Below are 18,660 nucleotides of genomic sequence, written 5' to 3'. Positions count from 1 at the left end.
TGGAGTTGTACATATGTATAGGGCTAGGGAAAGGGGGATACCTAGTCAGTTGTATAACTGAATGAATTCAACTGAAATGTGTCTTCCACATTTAACCCAACTGGTCTGAATCAGAGAGGTGCTGGGTGCTGCCATAATCGATTGACTAGGCATCAGGATGTATGATAAACAGAGTAGCAGCAGAGCGTGATGATTGTATGTGTGTGGGTGTGTATGTGAACAAATTATGAAGTGTGTGTTGAAGTGTTAGTGTGCATTTGTGTAGGGTCCTTTGAGTTTGCATAGAGACAGTGCAAAAAAGGGTCAACTCGGTGTGTGTAATCATTTTGTTAGCTATTTAGCAGTGTTAGGGCTGGGAGACAGAAGCTGTTCAGAAGACTTGGTGTCAGACTTGATGCACCGGTTCCACATGCCGTGCAGAAGCAGAGAGAACTGTCTATGGCTTGGGTGGCTGGAGTCTTTAACAATTTTATGGACCTTTCGTTCACACCACCTGATATAGAGGCCCTATACAGTGAGCCCTATTTCGCCGTCGTAGGTATGTTACCTCTGTGACCTAGGTCCTAGTGGACACCCTGTACTTGTCACATACGGCTGCAACGGCAATGGATGACAGAAGAGAGAGCGCCTCTGAACAGGCACACCACACTTCAGAGCGATTAAGAGATGGATGGAGGAGAGATGAAGAGAGGGAGGGGCTCCTTTAGAAAGGCTCAAAGCCAACTTGTCATCCATCACTCCAGAACAAATGTTGTGATCCTCATTATTATGCCAACGTTCTTTATCTGATGTATTTTTACCCCAGCGGACATTAGTAGCCTATTATGGATGAGGGCGGGAGAGAGTTTGTGCGTAAAAGAGAGTGTGTGCATCCCAAATGGCACCCTATTCCCTGCATAGTGTACTAAGTAGTGCACTATATAGGGAGCAGGGTGCCATTTGGGACATATGCCGAAAGTCATCGAGATGAAGAGCTGTGCTCTGGGAATTCTGGAACCATCCACCACCACTTAGCCAGTTGGTTATGTAAAAAGGTCCGGTGTCAATTAGCTGTAATGGATTCCCCCACAGCAGGCGACTATAGAATCGGGTTGTCCCTGCTCCACACGTGTCTGTGCACACGTGGTTATGCACATGTTTTGGTGATGAGTATTTTAGATACTATGGGACTCCTGTGCAGAACATGTGATCTATCATTGTTGTGTGTGTGTGTGTGTGTGTGTGTGTGTGTGTGTGTGTGTGTGTGTGTGTGTGTGTGTGTGTGTGTGTGTGCGTGCGTGCGTGCGCGCGCGCGTGTGAGTGGAGATGAGGGGGTGGTTAGTTCAGGCCCATATGGTTCCCAAGCATACATCCTCTATTTCAGCTGATCAGGATTAGAACGTATCCAGTGTGTGTGAGAGAGATAGAGGGAATGAAAGACAGAAACATTTTGGAGGATGTGTGGCAGATGCAGTTTGTCCATGCCCAAGCGCCATACTGTATGATTGTTTAGGTTGTCTTTGTTACCCACCCACCTCCTTTTCCTCTTTCTATGCCATCTAGGCTACTCTTTCTATCCCTTTCCTAACCTCTCTTCCCTTCCATATAGTTTTTTTTGCCATCATCACCAATTGCTTTATAAGTTGTTCTTTGTGTAGCAAATCACATGATTTTGTGTAAGCAAACACACCAAAAATTACCGGCAGAAGCATTGACTGTCATTGGTTTACATGTAGTTGTAAAATGCACATGTATTCTGAATTCACCTCAGTGGTTTACAATGTATTTACAATGTTTTCTTGTTTTCTTTTGTCAACTGTGTTGCTTGTGTTCTGTTTAATGTTTTGGCCATGCTTAGAAGTCCACCCACACACATCCTCTTTCTCGCTCTCTCATACTAGGCCACATTATTACTGGATTAGTACAACAAGGGACATCTCAGGATTTTAGAGGGGGAGGATGGGCACTCGGTAGAGGAGAGTAGGGTTCACCCACACAAAAATACACATTTATTGATAACCTAAAGTTTTAGCTAGGCCTTTCTCAAGGGGACAAATGAGGACTGGTGGGATGGAGGGAGGGAGGGTATGTATGGGTGTTTGCGTGTTTGCAGCTAACAGAAGAAAGTTTCCATATCTCTCTCTCTGTAACTTGATGGCTCCTATGGGAAAACACTGTTCTGTGACTCAGCCACCAGTACACTAGCAAACAAACAGTGCTGGAGACGCATTAATTGTCACACTTCCCCTCTGAGAGTTTGGCCCTAGACTGCTATGTTTGATGCAGCTTTCTCCAAACACACAGGCATGACACCCGTGACACACACACACTTCCCTAAAGACACAATCAATTGCCAAGACACACACACACACTGACAGTCCCTCCTCACGGACCTGGGACTGAACTCCTCCCTTTGCAACCTGGTCCTAGACTTCATGAAGGGTCGCCTCCAGGTGGTGATGGTAGGCAACATAACCTCTTCGACCTTTCCTTACCTGTCACCCCAGACCCACTTCAATTCTCTTACCGCCCCAATAGGTCCACAGACGATGCAATCACCATCACACTGCACACTGCCCTATCACATCTGGACAAGAGGAATACCTATGTGAATGTTTTTTATTGACTATAGCTCAGCATTCAACACCATAGTACCCTCCAAGCTCATCATTAAGCTTGAGGCCCTGAGTCTGAACCCCGCCCTGTGCAATTGGGTCCTGGACTTCCTGATATGCCTCCCCCAGGTGGTGAAGGTAGGAAACAACACCGCCACTTCGCTGATCCTCAACACTGGGGCCGCACAAGCATGTGTGCTCAGCCCCCTCCTGTACTCCCTGTTCACCCATGACTGCGTGGCCAAGCACACCTCCAACTCAATCATCAAGTTTGCAGACACAACAGTAGTAGACTTGATTACCAACAACAACGAGACTGCCTACAGGGAGGAGGTGAAGGCTCTGGGAGTGTGGTTCCAGGAAAATAACCTCTCAATCAACATCAACAAAACAAAGGAGATGATCGTGGACTTCAGGAAACAGCAGAGGGTGCACCCCCCTTTCCACATCAACGGGACAGCATTGAAGGTGGAAAGTTTTAAGTTCCTCAGCGTACACATCACTGACAATCTGAAATGGTCCACCCACACAGACAGTGTGGTGAAGAAGGCACAACAGCCCCTTTTCAACCTCAGGAGGCTGAAGAAATGTGGCTTGTCACCTAAAACCCGCACAAACTTTTATAGATGAACAATTGAGAGGATGCTGTCGGGCTGTACCACCACCTGGTACGGCAATTACACCGCCCACAACCGCAGGGCTCTCCAGAGGGTGGTGCGTTCTGCACAACGCATTACCAGTGGCAAACACCTATAGCACCCGATGTCACAGGAAGGCCAAAAAGATCATCAAAGACAGCAACCACCCAAGCCACTGCCTGTTCACCCCACCATCATCCAGAAGGCGAGGTCAGTACAGGTGCATCAAAGCTTGGACAGCTTCTATCTCAAGGCCATCAGACTGTTAAATAGCCATCACTAGCACAGAGAGCCTGCTGCCCATATACACAGACTTGAAATCATTGGCCACTTTAATTAATGGAACACAAGTCACTTCAATAATGTTTATATATCTTGCATTACCCATCTCATATGTATATACTGTATTCTATACTAGTCTACAAAATCTTAGTCTACGCCGCTCTGACATTGCTCATCCAGATATTTATGTATTCTTAATTACATTCCTTTACTTAGATTTGTGTGTATAGGGTATATGTTGTTAAATTGTTAGATATTACTGCTGCACTGTCGGAACTGGAAGCACAAGCATTTCGCTACACCCAAAATAACATCTGCTAAACACGTGTATGTAACCAATAAAATTTGATTTGATTTTGACTCTGATTCTTAAACACGGGTGCCCCACAAGAGTGCATCCTCTGTCCCCTCCTGTACTCCTTGTATACCCACGACTGCGTGGCCTTACACAGTTCCCACTCCATTATCAAGTTCGCTGACGACACGAGAGTAGTAGGCCTGATTACCAGCAACCACATGAGAGTAGTAGGCCTGACTACCAGCAACCACACGAGAGTAGTAGGCCTGATTGCCAACAACGAGACGGCCTACAGGGAGGAGGTAGGCACTCTGATGGCGGGGTGCCAGGTAAACCACCTCTCCCTCAACATCAGTAAAACAAAGGAACTGATTGTGAACTTGAGGAACCAGAATGGGCACGCCCCCATCCTCATCAATGGCGCCGCCGTGGAGGCGGTCAAAAACGTCAAGTTCCTCAGCGTGCACATCTCAGAGGAGAGGAAATGGTCAAAACACCTGGACACCGTGGTGAAGAAGACACAACAGCGACTCTTCAAGGTCAGGACGTTGAAGAAATTCCTCCCGCACACAAAGAGAAAGATGTGTTCTCAGCATTGTGAATATAGGACAGGACATACACACACACACTTCTTGAGACAGTTGAACTGTGAGAACTTCTATTCTGAAAATGCCATAAATTATCCATCTCTACAGTTGCATAATTCTGACTTCAGACACTCTACAGCCCACTGTTACAATTGCCCCTTCAATTATTAAAAGAGACACACTTAGGAAGTGTAAAAATAACAGACAAGTGTTAAATACACCCATTCAAATGCTGAGAGAAAGAGTGCTATTTTCTATTTGGCCTACTACAACAAGAGCAGAAGCTTATGAGTTGTGGTGGTGACTGAGTGTTGTTGTGGTGGTGACTGAGTGTTGTTGTTATTGTTGACATTATGTGGCTGGTAGTAGTGATGATGAAATGATCTCCAATAGACCCACACATCACCAGAGTGAATGCCCCTGCTCGCATCACACAATAGCCGTTATTCTGTACAGTGAGCAGGCTAACTCCGCGGGCGTCTGGGGTAGCTGGAGCGTTGTATTATAGCGCTGGCTTTCCATAGCAGTACATAGTGACTGTAAATGACATTAGCACGCCCTGTTACTGTAAATGACGGCACGTTTTTTTTTTTATATCGCCTTCCAAAACACGAGTGTATTTTTTTATAACTCACAAAGGAAGAAGATTTTGAGGGATGACACCCCGAATTGAGCCCTTGCGCGCGCTCATATCTAGCCTACACACACGCTCGTGCGCTTAAAAACGCACACAGATAGACTGTCGCGCTCTTGTTGTCCCCACTAGTGGGAATGCTGAAGAATGGATGACATTATTGAAAAATGCTTTGTTATAGTGTTCCTTTACTCTTGTGTTTGCGTCTCGGCGCCGGGGATAGGACCAAAAAAAGGGAGTTGAGTGGGACTGCAAACTCGGAAGCCTCCAGCGCTTGACTTTGCTTTGATTTCGGCAGACACGAGAACGCAGCAGAGAGAGAGAAGGGGGGGGGGGGGGGGTAGAGTGGCGAGTGAGTGCAAAGGGGCAGGACTTTTTTTCTCTCCTCTATTAAGAGGGAACTTTTGTGTTTTGTTCTCCAAGTTCAGCTCGGTCATCAAGCCCTGTTCTCCGCTGCTCTTTTCTTACATCTCCGCGGCGTCTTTTATTCCATTCCCTCCGATGCCATCATTTTTCTGTGTTTTTACACTTTTCATGGGAATTCTGGATATCGAGACCATGCGCATTCAAACGGGACCTGTTCTGAAAATTGTTTGTTCTTCGTTTCCATTGCTGTTTTAGTTGGAATATAAATGTTTAGCCGTGCACTGCTTGTTTTGGGGTAAAGATGTTTTGTGCTTTTGCTGGAGTCATGTTGGTGTTTAGGATTCTTTTGCTGTGCATCGTGGAGTTGCATACGGGCTGCGATGCGGTGCTCGCCGCCGGTCTCACCACTTTCAGGGCTTTCGCTCCACCTGCAAAAGAGGGTGTTGTGCGGACAGTCGATCGGATTTACCATGGAGGTGGGAAGGTTGGTTACCTACTCTACATGGACGGGAGAAGGTTTCAGTTAGATATGGAGAGGGATGAGTCAATTTTGTCACATCACTTCAGTCCGAAATATGTGATGGCCCTGATGGGAGCGGGAGAAAGCGCCTCGCCTCTGCACCGGGAGTGTGTGTACCGGGGAACCGTGGACTCCAACCCCAAGTCCCTGGCGGTTTTCAGCCTCTGTGGTGGGGGTCTAGAGGGCTTTTTCGCTTTGAAACACGCACGCTACACAATCACACCCCTCATCCGAGCCAAGGGACACGATAGCGACGTGCGTTTGCTGGATGACAAGGATGCGGAGAGCGCGCTCCACTACTTCACACAGGAGAGCTTCAGATTCGAAGCCATGCCTGTGAGCGAGAGCTGTGGGACCAAGGAAGGGCGCGGGCGCATGGATGCATCGAGGAAACACCGGCGTAAGGGCAGAGGGAACGGGAAACGCAACACGCACGGTGTCACCCTGGACAGGGGCGAGGAGCGAAGCAGAGCGCACGGCAGAAGATGGTGGAAGCAGTTCTCCAAACCTGTCTCTCCGCCCTCACTGGGAAGTCGGCGCAAGAGGTCAGTTTCGCGCGCCAGGCACGTGGAGCTTCTGCTGGTCGCTGACGAGTCCATGTCCAAGAAGTACGGCAAGGACCTACACCACTACCTGCTCACGCTGGCTTCCATCGCTTCCAAGTTGTACGGCCATGCCAGCATCGAGAACCCCATCCGCCTGTCCGTTGTGAAGGTGACCATGGTCACGGAGAAGGAGGGGTTGGAGGTGTCCAAGAACGCAGCCGCCACGCTCAAGAGCTTCTGCAAGTGGCAGAACCAGCAGAACCCACTGGACGACGACAACCAGCACCACCACGACGCCGCCATCCTCTTCACCAGGCAGGTAAACAAACAAACAAAACCACAGAGTTCGACCCCCCCAGACAAAACACATACCACTGCGCGCCAGCTCCATCCCTTCCCACTCACTGGACTAGAGCATTTTAAAATGAGGTGTTACGGTATGGTACTGCTTGCGTGACAGACCGTTTATGTCCTCTTACCTGTTATTCAAGAGTCATTTGGCTCATAATATGTTTATTACATTGTTGTTATCAAGCAGAAATCTGCATCGGTTTAGTGTTTCCAAATTGAGTGAGTGTGCGTCTCTCTCTCTATTTCTCTCTGTCTATCTTGCACACCCTCCCTCCTCTGTGTGGGCTCTCGCGCGTGTCTTATAACCACCCTAAAAAAGAGCGTTTCCTCCGCTTGTGTTTTTATGGGCAGTCTCCTCTGTCTCAGACTCTCCCAGTTCCCTGACAACCAATGTCTCGAGCCCATGTGATCTCTCGCACCCGCTGCTGCGCACGCACATTCTTCCAGGGTTGAAGGGATGAACTTGAAATCAGCTGAAGGTTAGTGTTCAGAATATTTCTCTCAACCAGAAACTGCAGCCAACCTTCAGCCCTATGTTTTTTTTTCCTTCCAGTTTTCTTTTTTTCCCCCTCCAACATTGTTTTTCTCTGAGCAGAGCTGGGACTGTCAAAAGCTCAAACACATATATCAAATCAAATCACATTTTATCAGTCAAAGGTGTAGGTAGACCTTACAGTTAAATGCTTACTTACAAGCCCCTAATCAACAATGCAGTTTACAAAATATGAATAATAAACCAAATAAGTAGTTTTAAAGAGCAGCAGTAAATAACAATAGCGAGACTAAACTCAGCAAAAAAAAGAAACATCCTCTCACTGTCAACTGTGTTTATTTTCAGCAAACTTAACATGTGTAAATATTTGTATGAACATAACAAGACTCAACAACTGAGACATAAACTGAACAAGTTCCACAGACATGTGACTAACAGAAATGGAATAATGTGTCCCTGAACAAAGGGGGGTCAAAATCAAAATGAACAGTGTGGCCACCAGCTGCATTAAGTACTGCAGTGCATCTCCTCCTCGTGGACTGCACAAGATTTGCCAGTTCTTGCTGTGAGATGTTACTCCACTCTTCCACCAAGACACCTGCAAGTTCCCAGATATTTCTGGGGGGGGGGGGCCTAGCCCTCACCCTCCAAAATGGCCCTAGCCCTCACCCTCCGATCCAACAGGTCCCTGACGTGCTCAATGGAATTGAGATCCAGGCTCTTAGCTGGCCATGGCAGAACACTGACATTCCTGTCTTGGAGAAAATCACACACAGAACAAGCAGTATGGCTGGTGGCATTGTCATGCTCGGGGGTCATGTCAGGATGAGCCTGCAGGAAGGGTACCACATGAGAGAGGGGGATGTCGTCCCTGTAACGCACAGCGTTGAGATTGCCTGCAATGACAACAAGATCAGTCCTGTGATACTGTGACACACCACCCAAAACCATGACAGACCCTCCACCTCCAAATCGATCCCACTCCAGAGTACAGGCCTCAGTGTAATGCCCATTCCTTAGACAATAAACGCAAATCCGACCATCACCCCTGGTGAGACAAAACCGCGACTCGTCAGTGAAGAGCAGTTTTTTCCAGTCCTGTCTGGTCCAGCGATGGTGGATTTGTGCCCATAGGCGACGTTGTTGCTGGTGATGTCTGGTGAGGACCTTCCTTACAACAGGCCTACAAGCCTTCCCTCCAGCCTCTCAGTCTATTGCGGACAGTCTGTCTTAGTTGTCTCACAGTACAGACATTGCAATTTATTGCCCTGGCCACAGCTGCAGTCCTCATGCCTCCTTGCAGCATGCCTAAGGCACGTTCACGTAGGTGAGCAGGGACCCTGGGCATCTTTCTTTTGGTGTTTTTCAGAGTCAGTAGAAAGGCCTCTTTAGTGTCCTAAGTTTTCATAACTGTGACCTTATTGCCTTAAAAAGCTGTTAGTGTCTGAAAGCTGTTAGTGTCTTAACAACCGTTCCGCAGGTGCATGTTCATTAATTGTTTATGTTTCATTGAACAAGCATGGGAAACAGTGTTTAAACCCTTTACAATGAAGATCTGTGAAGTTACTTGGATTTTTACGAATTATCTTTGAAAGACAGGGTCCTGAAAAAGGGAAGTTTCTTTTTTTTGCTGAGTTTATGTACAGGGGGTACCGGTACAGAGTCAATGTGCGGGGGCACCGGTTAGACGAGGTAACTGTTGTAATATGGACATGTAGGTAGAGTTATTAAAGTGACTATGCATAGATAATAACAGAGAGTAGCATAAAAGAAGAGGGGGTCAATGCAAAAAGTCTGAGTAGCAATTTTATTAGATATTCAGGAGTCTTATGGCCTGGGGGTAGAAGCTATTTAGAAGCCTCTTGGACCTAGACTTGGCGCTCCGGTCCCGCTTGCCATGCGGTAGCAGAGAGAACAGTCGATGACTAGGGTGGTTGGATTCTTTGACAATTTTTAGGACCTTACTCTGACACCGCCTGGTATAGAGGACCTGGATAACAGGAAGTTTGGCCCCAGTTATGTACTGGGCCGTATGCACAACCCTCTGTAGTGCCTTGTGGTCGGAGGCCGAGCAGTTGCCACACCAGGTGGTGATGCAACCCGTCAGGATGCTCTCGATGGTGCAGCTGTAGAACCTTTTGAGGATCTGAAGACCCATGCCAAATATTTCCACTCATCTGAGGGGGAATAGGTTTTGTCAACTTTGTCTATATCACGTTGAGGGAGTGATGGTTGTCCTGGCACCACACGGCCAGATCTCTGACTTTCTCCCTATAGGCTGTCTCATCGTTGTTGGTGATCAGGCCTACCACTGTTGTGTCATCGGCAAACTTAATGATGGTGTTGGAGTCAAGCCTGGCCGTGCAGTCATGAGTGAACAGAGAGTACAGGAGGGGACTGACCACGCACCCCTGAGGAGCCCCTGTGTTGAGGATCAGTGTGGCAGATGTGTTGTTACCTACCCTTACCACCTGGGTGTGGCCTGTCATGAAGTCCAGGATCCAGTTGCAGAGGGAGGTGTTTAGTCCCAGGGTCCTTAGCTTATTGATGAGCTTTGAGGGCACAATGGTGTTGAACTCTGAGCTCTAGTCAATTAATAGCATTCTCACATAGGTGTTCCTTTTGTCCAGGTGGGAAAGGGCAGTGTGGAGTGCAATAGAGATTGCATCATCTGTGTATCTGTTAGGGCGGTATGAAAATTAGGGTGGGTTTAGGGTGGGACATGAGTGCTACGGGTCGGTAGTCATTTAGGCAGGTTACCTTTGTTTACTTTGGAACAGGAACTATGGTGGTCTGCTTAAAACATGTTGGTATTACAGACACTTTCCAGTTGGTCAGCTCATGCTCGCAGTACAAGTCCTGGTAATCCGTCTGGCCCTGTGGCCTTTTGAATGTTGACCTGTTACTCACATTGGCTGCGTAGAGCGTGACCACACAGTCGTCCAAACAGCTGGCACTCTCATGCATGTTTCACTGTTATTTGCCTCGAAGAGAGCATAGAAGTAGTTTAGCTAGTCTGGTAGGCTAGTGTCACTGGGCAGCTCTCGGCTGTGCTTCCCTTTGTAGTCTGTAATGGTTTACAAGCCCTGCCACATCCAACAAGCATTAGAGCCGGTGTAGTACGATTCGATCTTAGACCTGTATTGATACTTTGCCTGTTTGATGGTTCGTTGGAGGGCATAGCGGGATTTCTTATTAGCCTCCTGGTTGGAGTCCTGCTCCTTGAAAGTGGCAGCTCTAGCCTTTAGCTCAGTGCGGATGTTGCCTGTTATCCATTGTTTCTGGTTGGGATATATACATACAGTCACTGTGGTTACGACGTCATCGGTGCACTTATTGATGAAGCCAATGACTGATGTGGTGTACTGCTCAATGCCTTAGGAACAATCCCAGAACATATTCATGTCTGTGATAGCAAAACAGTCCTGTAGCTTAGCATCTGCTTCATCTGACCACTTTTTAATTTGACCGAGTCAATGGGGCTTCCTGATTTAATTTTTGCTTGTAAAATTATGGTCAGATTTGCTAAATGGAGAGCGAGGGTGAGGGAGAGCTTTGTACGCATCGCTTGTGTGTGGAGTAAAGGTGGTCTTGAATTTTTTTCCCCACTGCTTGCACATTTATCATGCTGATAGAAATTTGGTAAAACAGATTTAAGTTTCCCTGCATTAGGTCCCCGGCCACTAGGAGTGCCGCCTCTGGATGAGCGTTTTCCTTTTTGCTTATGGCAGACTACAGCTCATTGAGTGCGGTCTTAGTGCCAACATCGGTCTGTGGTGGTATGAAAATACAGATGAAAATTCTCAAGGTAGATTAGTGTGGTCTACAGCTTGAGATCATGAGATACTCTACCTCAGGCGAGCAAAACCTAGAGAATTCCTTAGATATCATGCACCAGCTGTTGTTTACATATATGCATAGTCCGCCACCCCTTGTCTTACCAGACGCTGCTGTTGTATCCTGCCGATACAGTGTATAACCAGCCAGCTGTATGTTGATAATACCATCATTCAGCCACGACTCCGTGAAGCATAAGATATTACAGTTTCTATTGTCCTTTTGGTAGTTTAATCTTCCTCGTAGGTCGTCGATTTTATTTTCCAATGACTGCACGTTAGCTAGTAGAACGGAAGGCAGGGGGGGTTTATTCGATTGCCTACAAATTCTCAGAAGGCAGTACAACCTACGTCCTCTTTTTCTCTGTTGTCTCTTCACGCAAATTTCAGGGATTTGGGCCTGTTCCCGGGAAAGCAGTATGTCGTTCACGTCAGGCTCGTCGGACTCGTAAAAGGAAAAAAAAGCTTCTGCCAGTTCGTGGTGAGTAATCGCTGTTCTGATGTCCAGAAGTTCTTTCCGGTCATAAGAGATGGTAGCAGCAACATTATGCACAAAATAAGTAAAAAAGTAAGTTCGGCATGGTCGATTAATTATGGCCGATTTCAAGTTTTCATAACAATCGGTAATCTGCCTTTTTGGACGTTGATTATGGCCGATTACAGACTGACCACCTGTTACGCAAGAGCAGCATCAAAAGGACCTTGTGGCTGCAAGGAGCCAAGCTAAGTTGCTATCTAGCATTAAACTTATAAAAAACAATCAATCTTCACATAATCACTAGTTAACTACACACGGTTGATTATATTACTACGTTAACTGGCTTGTCCTGCTTTGCATATAATCAAAGCTGTGCCCGTTAGTTTATCATCGAATCACAGCCTACTACACTAGGTGATGATTTAACAAAAGCATACTCGCGAAAAAAAGCACAATTGTTGCACAAATGGTCCTATTCATAAACATCAATGCCTTTCTTAAAATCAATACACTGAAGTATATTTTTTTTAAACCTGCATTTTTAGTTAAAAGAAATGCATGTTAGCAGGCAACATTAACTAGGGAAATTCTCTTGCGTTCAGTGCAAGCAGAGTCAGCGTATATGCAGCAGTTTGGGCCACCTGGCTCGTTGCGAACTGTGTGAAGATTTCTTCCTAACAAAGACCGTAATTAATTTGCCAGAAGTTTACATAGTTATGACATAACATTGAAGTTGTGCAATGTAACAGCAATATTTAGACTTAGTGTTGCCACCCGTTCGATAAAATACGGAACTGTTCTGTATTTCACTGAATGAATAAACTTTTTGTTTTCGAAATGATAGTTTCCGGATTTGACCATATTAATGACCAAAGGCTCGTATTTCTTTGTGTTTATTATAATTAAGTCTATGATTTGGTATTTGAAAGAGCAGTCTGACTGAGCGGTGGTTGGCAGCAGCAGCCTCGTAAGCATTCATCCAAACAGCACTTTCCTGCGTTTGCCAGCAGCTCTTAGCAATGCTTGAAGCACAGCGCTGTTGATGACTTCAAGCCTATCAACTCTCGAGATTAGGCTGGCAATACTAAAGTGCCTGTAAGAACATCCAATAGTCAAAGGTATATGAAATACAAATGGTATAGAGAGAAATAGTCGACTGGTCATAATTCCTATAATAACTACAACCTAAAACGTATTAACTGGGAATATTGAAGACTCATGTTAAAAGGAACCACCAGCTTTCATATGTTCTCGTGTTCTGAGCAAGGAACTTAAACGTTAGCTTTTATACATGGCACATCTTGCAGTTTTAATTTCTTCTCCAACACCGAGTTTTTGCATTATTTCAACCAAATTGAACATGTTTCATTTTTTATTTGAGACTAAATTGATTTTATTTATGTATTATATTAAGTTAAAATAAAAGTGTTCATTGTTCATTCAGTATTGTTGTAATTGTCATTATTACAAATGAATAATACCTCGGGAATACCGAGGTAACTTTTTTTGTCACCGGCGCCCAGGTGGATGCTGTTGGCAGCTTGGCAAGTTGGCGGAGCACGGTGTGCCAACTATTACCACCACCTACATGGGCATGGACTTTCCACCCACTTGGCAGTGCTTTCCCTCTGTGTCACCGGCAGGGGGTAAGGTGGCATGGATGGTACAGTGGTTGGAACAACGGGCACGGAGATACCTCGCGCAGGCACTACCCAGGGGCAAGTGACAGTTCATAACAACAGTAACAACTCCATAGCATAAAAACATTATAACACCTGAAAGGTGTTTGGAGTGGACCATGACATATCAAAAGGTCAAAGGTCAGTGAATCCCCTCAGCCAATAGGATTTGAACTCTGATTCCATGATTGGCTGTAGTGTTAGATCACTGTATCTTTAAAATACAACCCTTCCATTCAGTTGTCCCTCATTGCTGTAGCTTGTCATCAAAGAAGTAAGTGTCGTAGCTTGGGTGAGTCACGCTCATTCAATAGAAGTCAAATCCATCATTATATTACATTCTCACAGTCAGAGACAAGACCTATCCATTCTTTGGAGATGTAGAGGGGGGGATTTTATTGGAACTTGAGGTTATGGGTGCATGGGTCCAATTACTCCTGTTCCAACACCCCCGTGTCCCGAGTGAGCTGACCCTGTGCCTGTATCACCGGGCTCTGTGCATGCTGCACCAGGACCGAACAAGAGACACATTGAGGGGACTCTGTGTGTGTATGCATTTGTAATTTGTATGTGTGTGCATTTGTGGGATTGTGCGTGTCGGCATGCGCGTGTGTATGTGCGTGCCTGTGTGTGATTATTGGGGGTTACATCACAGTGTGACCGGACGCATGACTGCTCTCGCTGGGGACCGGGACATTAAACAAAGCCTTACTGTGAGGAGAAGAGCTCTCTACTGACAGAACATAGAGCAGGGATCATCGACTAGATTCTGCCGCAGGCCTATTTTTTTTCTTGAGTGGATGGTCAGGGAGCCGGGACATAATTATAAATCATTTGTAGACCGCAATTTAACTTCTTAACTTAACAAGAAGGCCATACGGATATAATATTTGACTAAAACATCATCCTTTCAAACATTGCTTACATTTGAATATGATCATTATGTGTGAGAATACTTTGAAACATATTTCCAAAATTACAATCACTTGGAGTTGATTTGTTGGTGTTTTTACGGTCTATGTCCAACAATGTCAAAAGTAATACAAAAAAAACACTAGTTGTTCGCTCAGAAAACTTGGGGGGGGGGGGGAATAAAATTGTTCTCGGCGGGCCGCCAGTTAGGAACCCTGACATAGAGAGAAACAAAGAGCCCAGAAATAATCAACTTGAAATAACCAAGAAAACATAATTACATGAATATGCAGCATGGAAATATTCCCCCTAAACATGACATCCTCAATCAATCAAATGTATTTATGACACCCTTTTTACATCGGGGTCACAAAGTGCTGTACAGAAACCCAGCCTAAAACCCCAAACAGCAAGCAATGCAGATGTAGAAGCACGGTGGCTAGGAAAAACTCCCTAGAAAGGCCAGAACCTAGGAAGAAACCTAGAGAGGAACCAGGCTCTGAGGGGTGGCCAGTCCTCTTCTGGCTGTGCTGGAAGAACATGGCCTAACATGGCCATAACAGAACATTGCCAAGATGTTCAAACGTTCATAAATGACCAACAGGGTCAGATAATAATAATCACAGTGGTTGTAGAGGGTGCAACAGGTCAGAACGTTAGGAGTAATTGTCAGTTGGCTTTTCATAGCCGATCATTCAGAGTCATGAACAGTGATTCATAACTAGGTCCATATCACCTTCTCTCTGTACTGTTTGTCAATTGAGATGTTTATTGTAGCCTCTTTGATTGTTCCCTCGTGCACTAGGACATACGTGTTTAAGGTTTCCTTGTTGCCAGAGAGAGAGGTAGAGAGAGAAAGATCGAGGGGGCTAGAGTGATAGAGAGAGGACACAGAGAAAGAGAGAAGGAGCGAGAGTGTGTGTGGACTTTGAGAAAGAGACAGGGAGAGAGAGAGGGACAGAGGGAGGACTCTGAGAACGAGAGTGTGTATGCAGAGAGCAAAGAAAGCATAGAAATGTTAGGCTACATCTCCTTTTTGTTGAAGGTTACGTATCTGTTGAAGGTTAAGGGCACGTATTCGCAAAACGTCCCAAAGTAGGACTACTGATCTAGGATCAGATCTGCCCTCTTATTCATTATTGAGAAGTTCAATTACTGTTGTTTCTATGTTAAAGAACAGTACCCTGCAGATGTCCCTGTTAGTTTCACCAGACAGACAGACATGCCACACCAGTGGTGCACAGCCCAGTGGCTTTGCTCAAAGCAATAACACTTAGGTTTTCCTGTTTGGGCTAGGGGGCAGCATTTTCACTTTTGGATGAAAAGCGTGCCCAGAGTTAACTGCCTCCTGCTCTGTCCCAGACGCTAATATATGCATATTATTAGTAGTATTGGATAGAAAACACTCTCAAGTTTCTAAAACTGTTTGAATGATGTCTGTGAGCATTACAGAACTCATATGGCAGGCAAAAACCTTTTAAAAAAACAAACCAGGAAGTGGGAAATCTGAGGTTTGTAGTTTTTCAACTCAGCCCCTATTGAAGATACAGTGGGATATTGGTCATGTTGCACTTCCTAAGGCCCTCACTAGATGTCAACGGTCTTTAGAACATTGTTTCAGGCTTCTACTGTGAAGGGGTGCTGAATGAGAGGGGAATGAGTCAGAGGTCTGGCAGAGAGCCATGGGCTCGAGACGCTCGGTCATGAGAAAGTTACCTCTAGTTCCATTGCTTTTCTACAGACAAAGGAATTCTCCGGTTGGGACAATATTGAAGATATTTATAAAAACATCCTAAAGATTGATTCTATACATCATTTGATATGTTTCTACGACCAGTAATATAACTTTTGGGAATTTCCGTCCGTCTCGTGAGTTTTGATTTGTTTACTAAACGCGGTAACAGAAGAAGGTGTTTGGACATAAATTATGAACTTTATCGAACAAATCAAACATTTACTGTAGAACTGGGATTCCTGGGAGTGCATTCTGATGAAGATCATCAAAGGTAAGTGAATATTTATAATACTATTTCTGACTAATGTTGACTACACAACATGGCGGATAGCGCTATGGGCTCTGAGCGCCGTACTCAGATTATTGCATGGTATGCTTTTTCCGTTAAAAAAAATTGAAATCTGACACAGCGGTTGCATTAAGGAGAAGTTTATCTAAAGTTCCATGTATAATAGTTGTATCTATTATTAATGTTTATGATGAGTATTTCTGTGAATTGATGTGGCTCTCTGCAAAATCACCGCATGTTTTGGAACTACTGAACATAACACGCCAATGTAAAGTTAGATTTTTGGATATCAATATTAATTTTATCGAACAAAACACATGTATTGTGTAACATGAAGTCCTATGAGTGTCATCTAATGAAGATCATCAAAGGTTAGTGATTCATTTTATCTATATTTCTGCTTTTTGTGACAACTCTCTTTGGCAGGAAAAATGGCTGTGATTTTCTGTGACTTGGTGGTGACCTAACATAATCATTTGTGGAGCTTTCGCTGTAAAGCCTTTTTGAAATCAGACACTATGGCTGGATTAACAAGAATGTTTTCTTTAAAATGGTGCCTAATACTTGTATGTTTGAGAAATTAGATTTATGAGATTTCTGTTGTTTGAATTTGGCGCCCTGCAATTTCACCGCTAGCGGAACCCCGTTCCCAGACAGGTTATTGTCAATGTATACACAAAACACACAATCTTATGCTGGTGCCGGGTCTGAAAAGTTCATTCATAATCTGTGATGCAGAGTAGCCTATCACACACTCTTACCAGGCAGCTATAGCATATAACAAGATGTTCCTGACCAATCACGTGGACCGAGTGATAGGTCGAAAGTTGAATGGCAGAGTTTATATAGGCATGAAATATAGGACCTGTGAAATACCCCAGTCTTATAACAAACAGAGGAGATATAGGCCTACCTATTAGGAGGAGAGGACCGGGAAACTCACACACCTTAAACACATGTGCGCATGTTCACACACACACACACACACACACACACACACACACACACAGCAGACACACACTGTATACACAGTACACACACACAATATAAAAGCACACACACACTGTAAGCAGAAACACTGTAAGCCGACACACACTCACACATACACACTCAAAACAAACATGAGCAAGGAGGAGAAGAGACAGGAGAGCACACAGGACACACTCTTTTCAAGTCAAATAATACACTTGCGTACATATTCAATTCTCCACGGCACATATGATAGAGTGTGTGCATGTGCACTGGAGTTGGAATGATAGAGTATGGACATATGGATGTTTTGGAAGGGGGTCTGTCTTTTGCTATCTGATTTGTTTAGTAGACAAAACAATGCCATGAAGTTAAATGATCAACTAGCAGTTAAGGTCAGGGATGATATTCACAAAGCATCTCAGAGTAGAACTGCTGCTCTAGGATTTTGCCTTTTTATGTCCTACCTCTGGAATGACAATCACAGTCTCTCTGATTGGCTGATATGGTTGAATATGAAGGATACTGTCATGTTATTGGATGAAAGTAGCCGCTTAGATGTGTGTCATAGGTCACTGGGCCAGGAGTTTTGTCAGGGCCTGACCAGGAAAAACTTTGAAGGGCGGGCTCTAGCCTAGTACAATTGCCATTTAATAGGCTAATGTCACTCTCACCGATGATTGGCAGGCCATTCATTTCACGGTTAGTTGACGATTACATTGTTGACACTGATTTTTGAGTGACAAGTTGTTGTGGTTAGTCTCTCTGGACTCTCTCCATGATACAGTATTAGCGGTGCTTGTGTGTGTGTGCAAGCGCGCTAACGCCACCAACTGACAGTGTGTGTGTGTGTGTCTGTGATTGACACTCTCCCTTTACTCAGAGTGGAACTTTTTTTTTCGAACGAAGCTAGTGTGTGTTCCCCAGTTGACCCGAGACTCACACACACACACACACACACACACACACACACACACACACACACACACACACACACACACACACACACACACACAGGTGCATGTCACACACACATACTCATGTAACACAAACACACCCTAACTTTCTTTCTCACACACACCCTCAGCCTTCTTATATGATTGTCTACTGACCTAAATACCTTACCACCGGTGCTGAGGTTTTTTTTCTCAATATTTCCATAACATCCCATTCCCTCCATTCTTTCCTCCTCTCTTTTAATTTCCTCCATCCTCCCATCCCTTTCCCCAGGTGTCTGATTCCATAACTTTATTTATCTTGCTCTCTCTTTCTCACCCTCCCTCTTTCTTTCTCTCGTCTACCCTCTATGTCTGTGAAAGCCCCGTAGGATGAAAAGGAAAATACCAAGCTGGAAACACACTGAAGAGCGGGAGGGAGAGGAGAAGGAAAAAAAGAGAGACAGACAGACAGAGTGAAAGTGAGAAAGACACAGAGGGAACATGAGAGAGACAGGG

General features: G+C 45.1%; 1 protein-coding gene across 1 annotated transcript in view; it reads left to right on the top strand.

Annotated features, from left to right (window-relative positions):
* Positions 1-5,038: 5,038 nt before the first annotated feature.
* Positions 5,039-18,660, top strand: part of LOC110495974 (A disintegrin and metalloproteinase with thrombospondin motifs 5) — a 31,952-nt gene continuing 18,330 nt past the window's right edge. The window contains exon 1 of the mRNA XM_021571544.3: positions 5,039-6,783. Coding sequence (XP_021427219.3) covers positions 5,701-6,783 — 1,083 coding nt within the window. The 5' untranslated portion in view covers positions 5,039-5,700. The remainder of the gene's footprint in view (positions 6,784-18,660) is intronic.

The sequence above is a fragment of the Oncorhynchus mykiss genome, chromosome 18 (assembly GCF_057628025.1).
Source record: "Oncorhynchus mykiss isolate SJ-2025 chromosome 18, ASM5762802v1, whole genome shotgun sequence".
NCBI lineage: Eukaryota > Metazoa > Chordata > Actinopteri > Salmoniformes > Salmonidae > Oncorhynchus > Oncorhynchus mykiss.
This window is presented reverse-complemented; position numbering and strand designations above follow the sequence as displayed.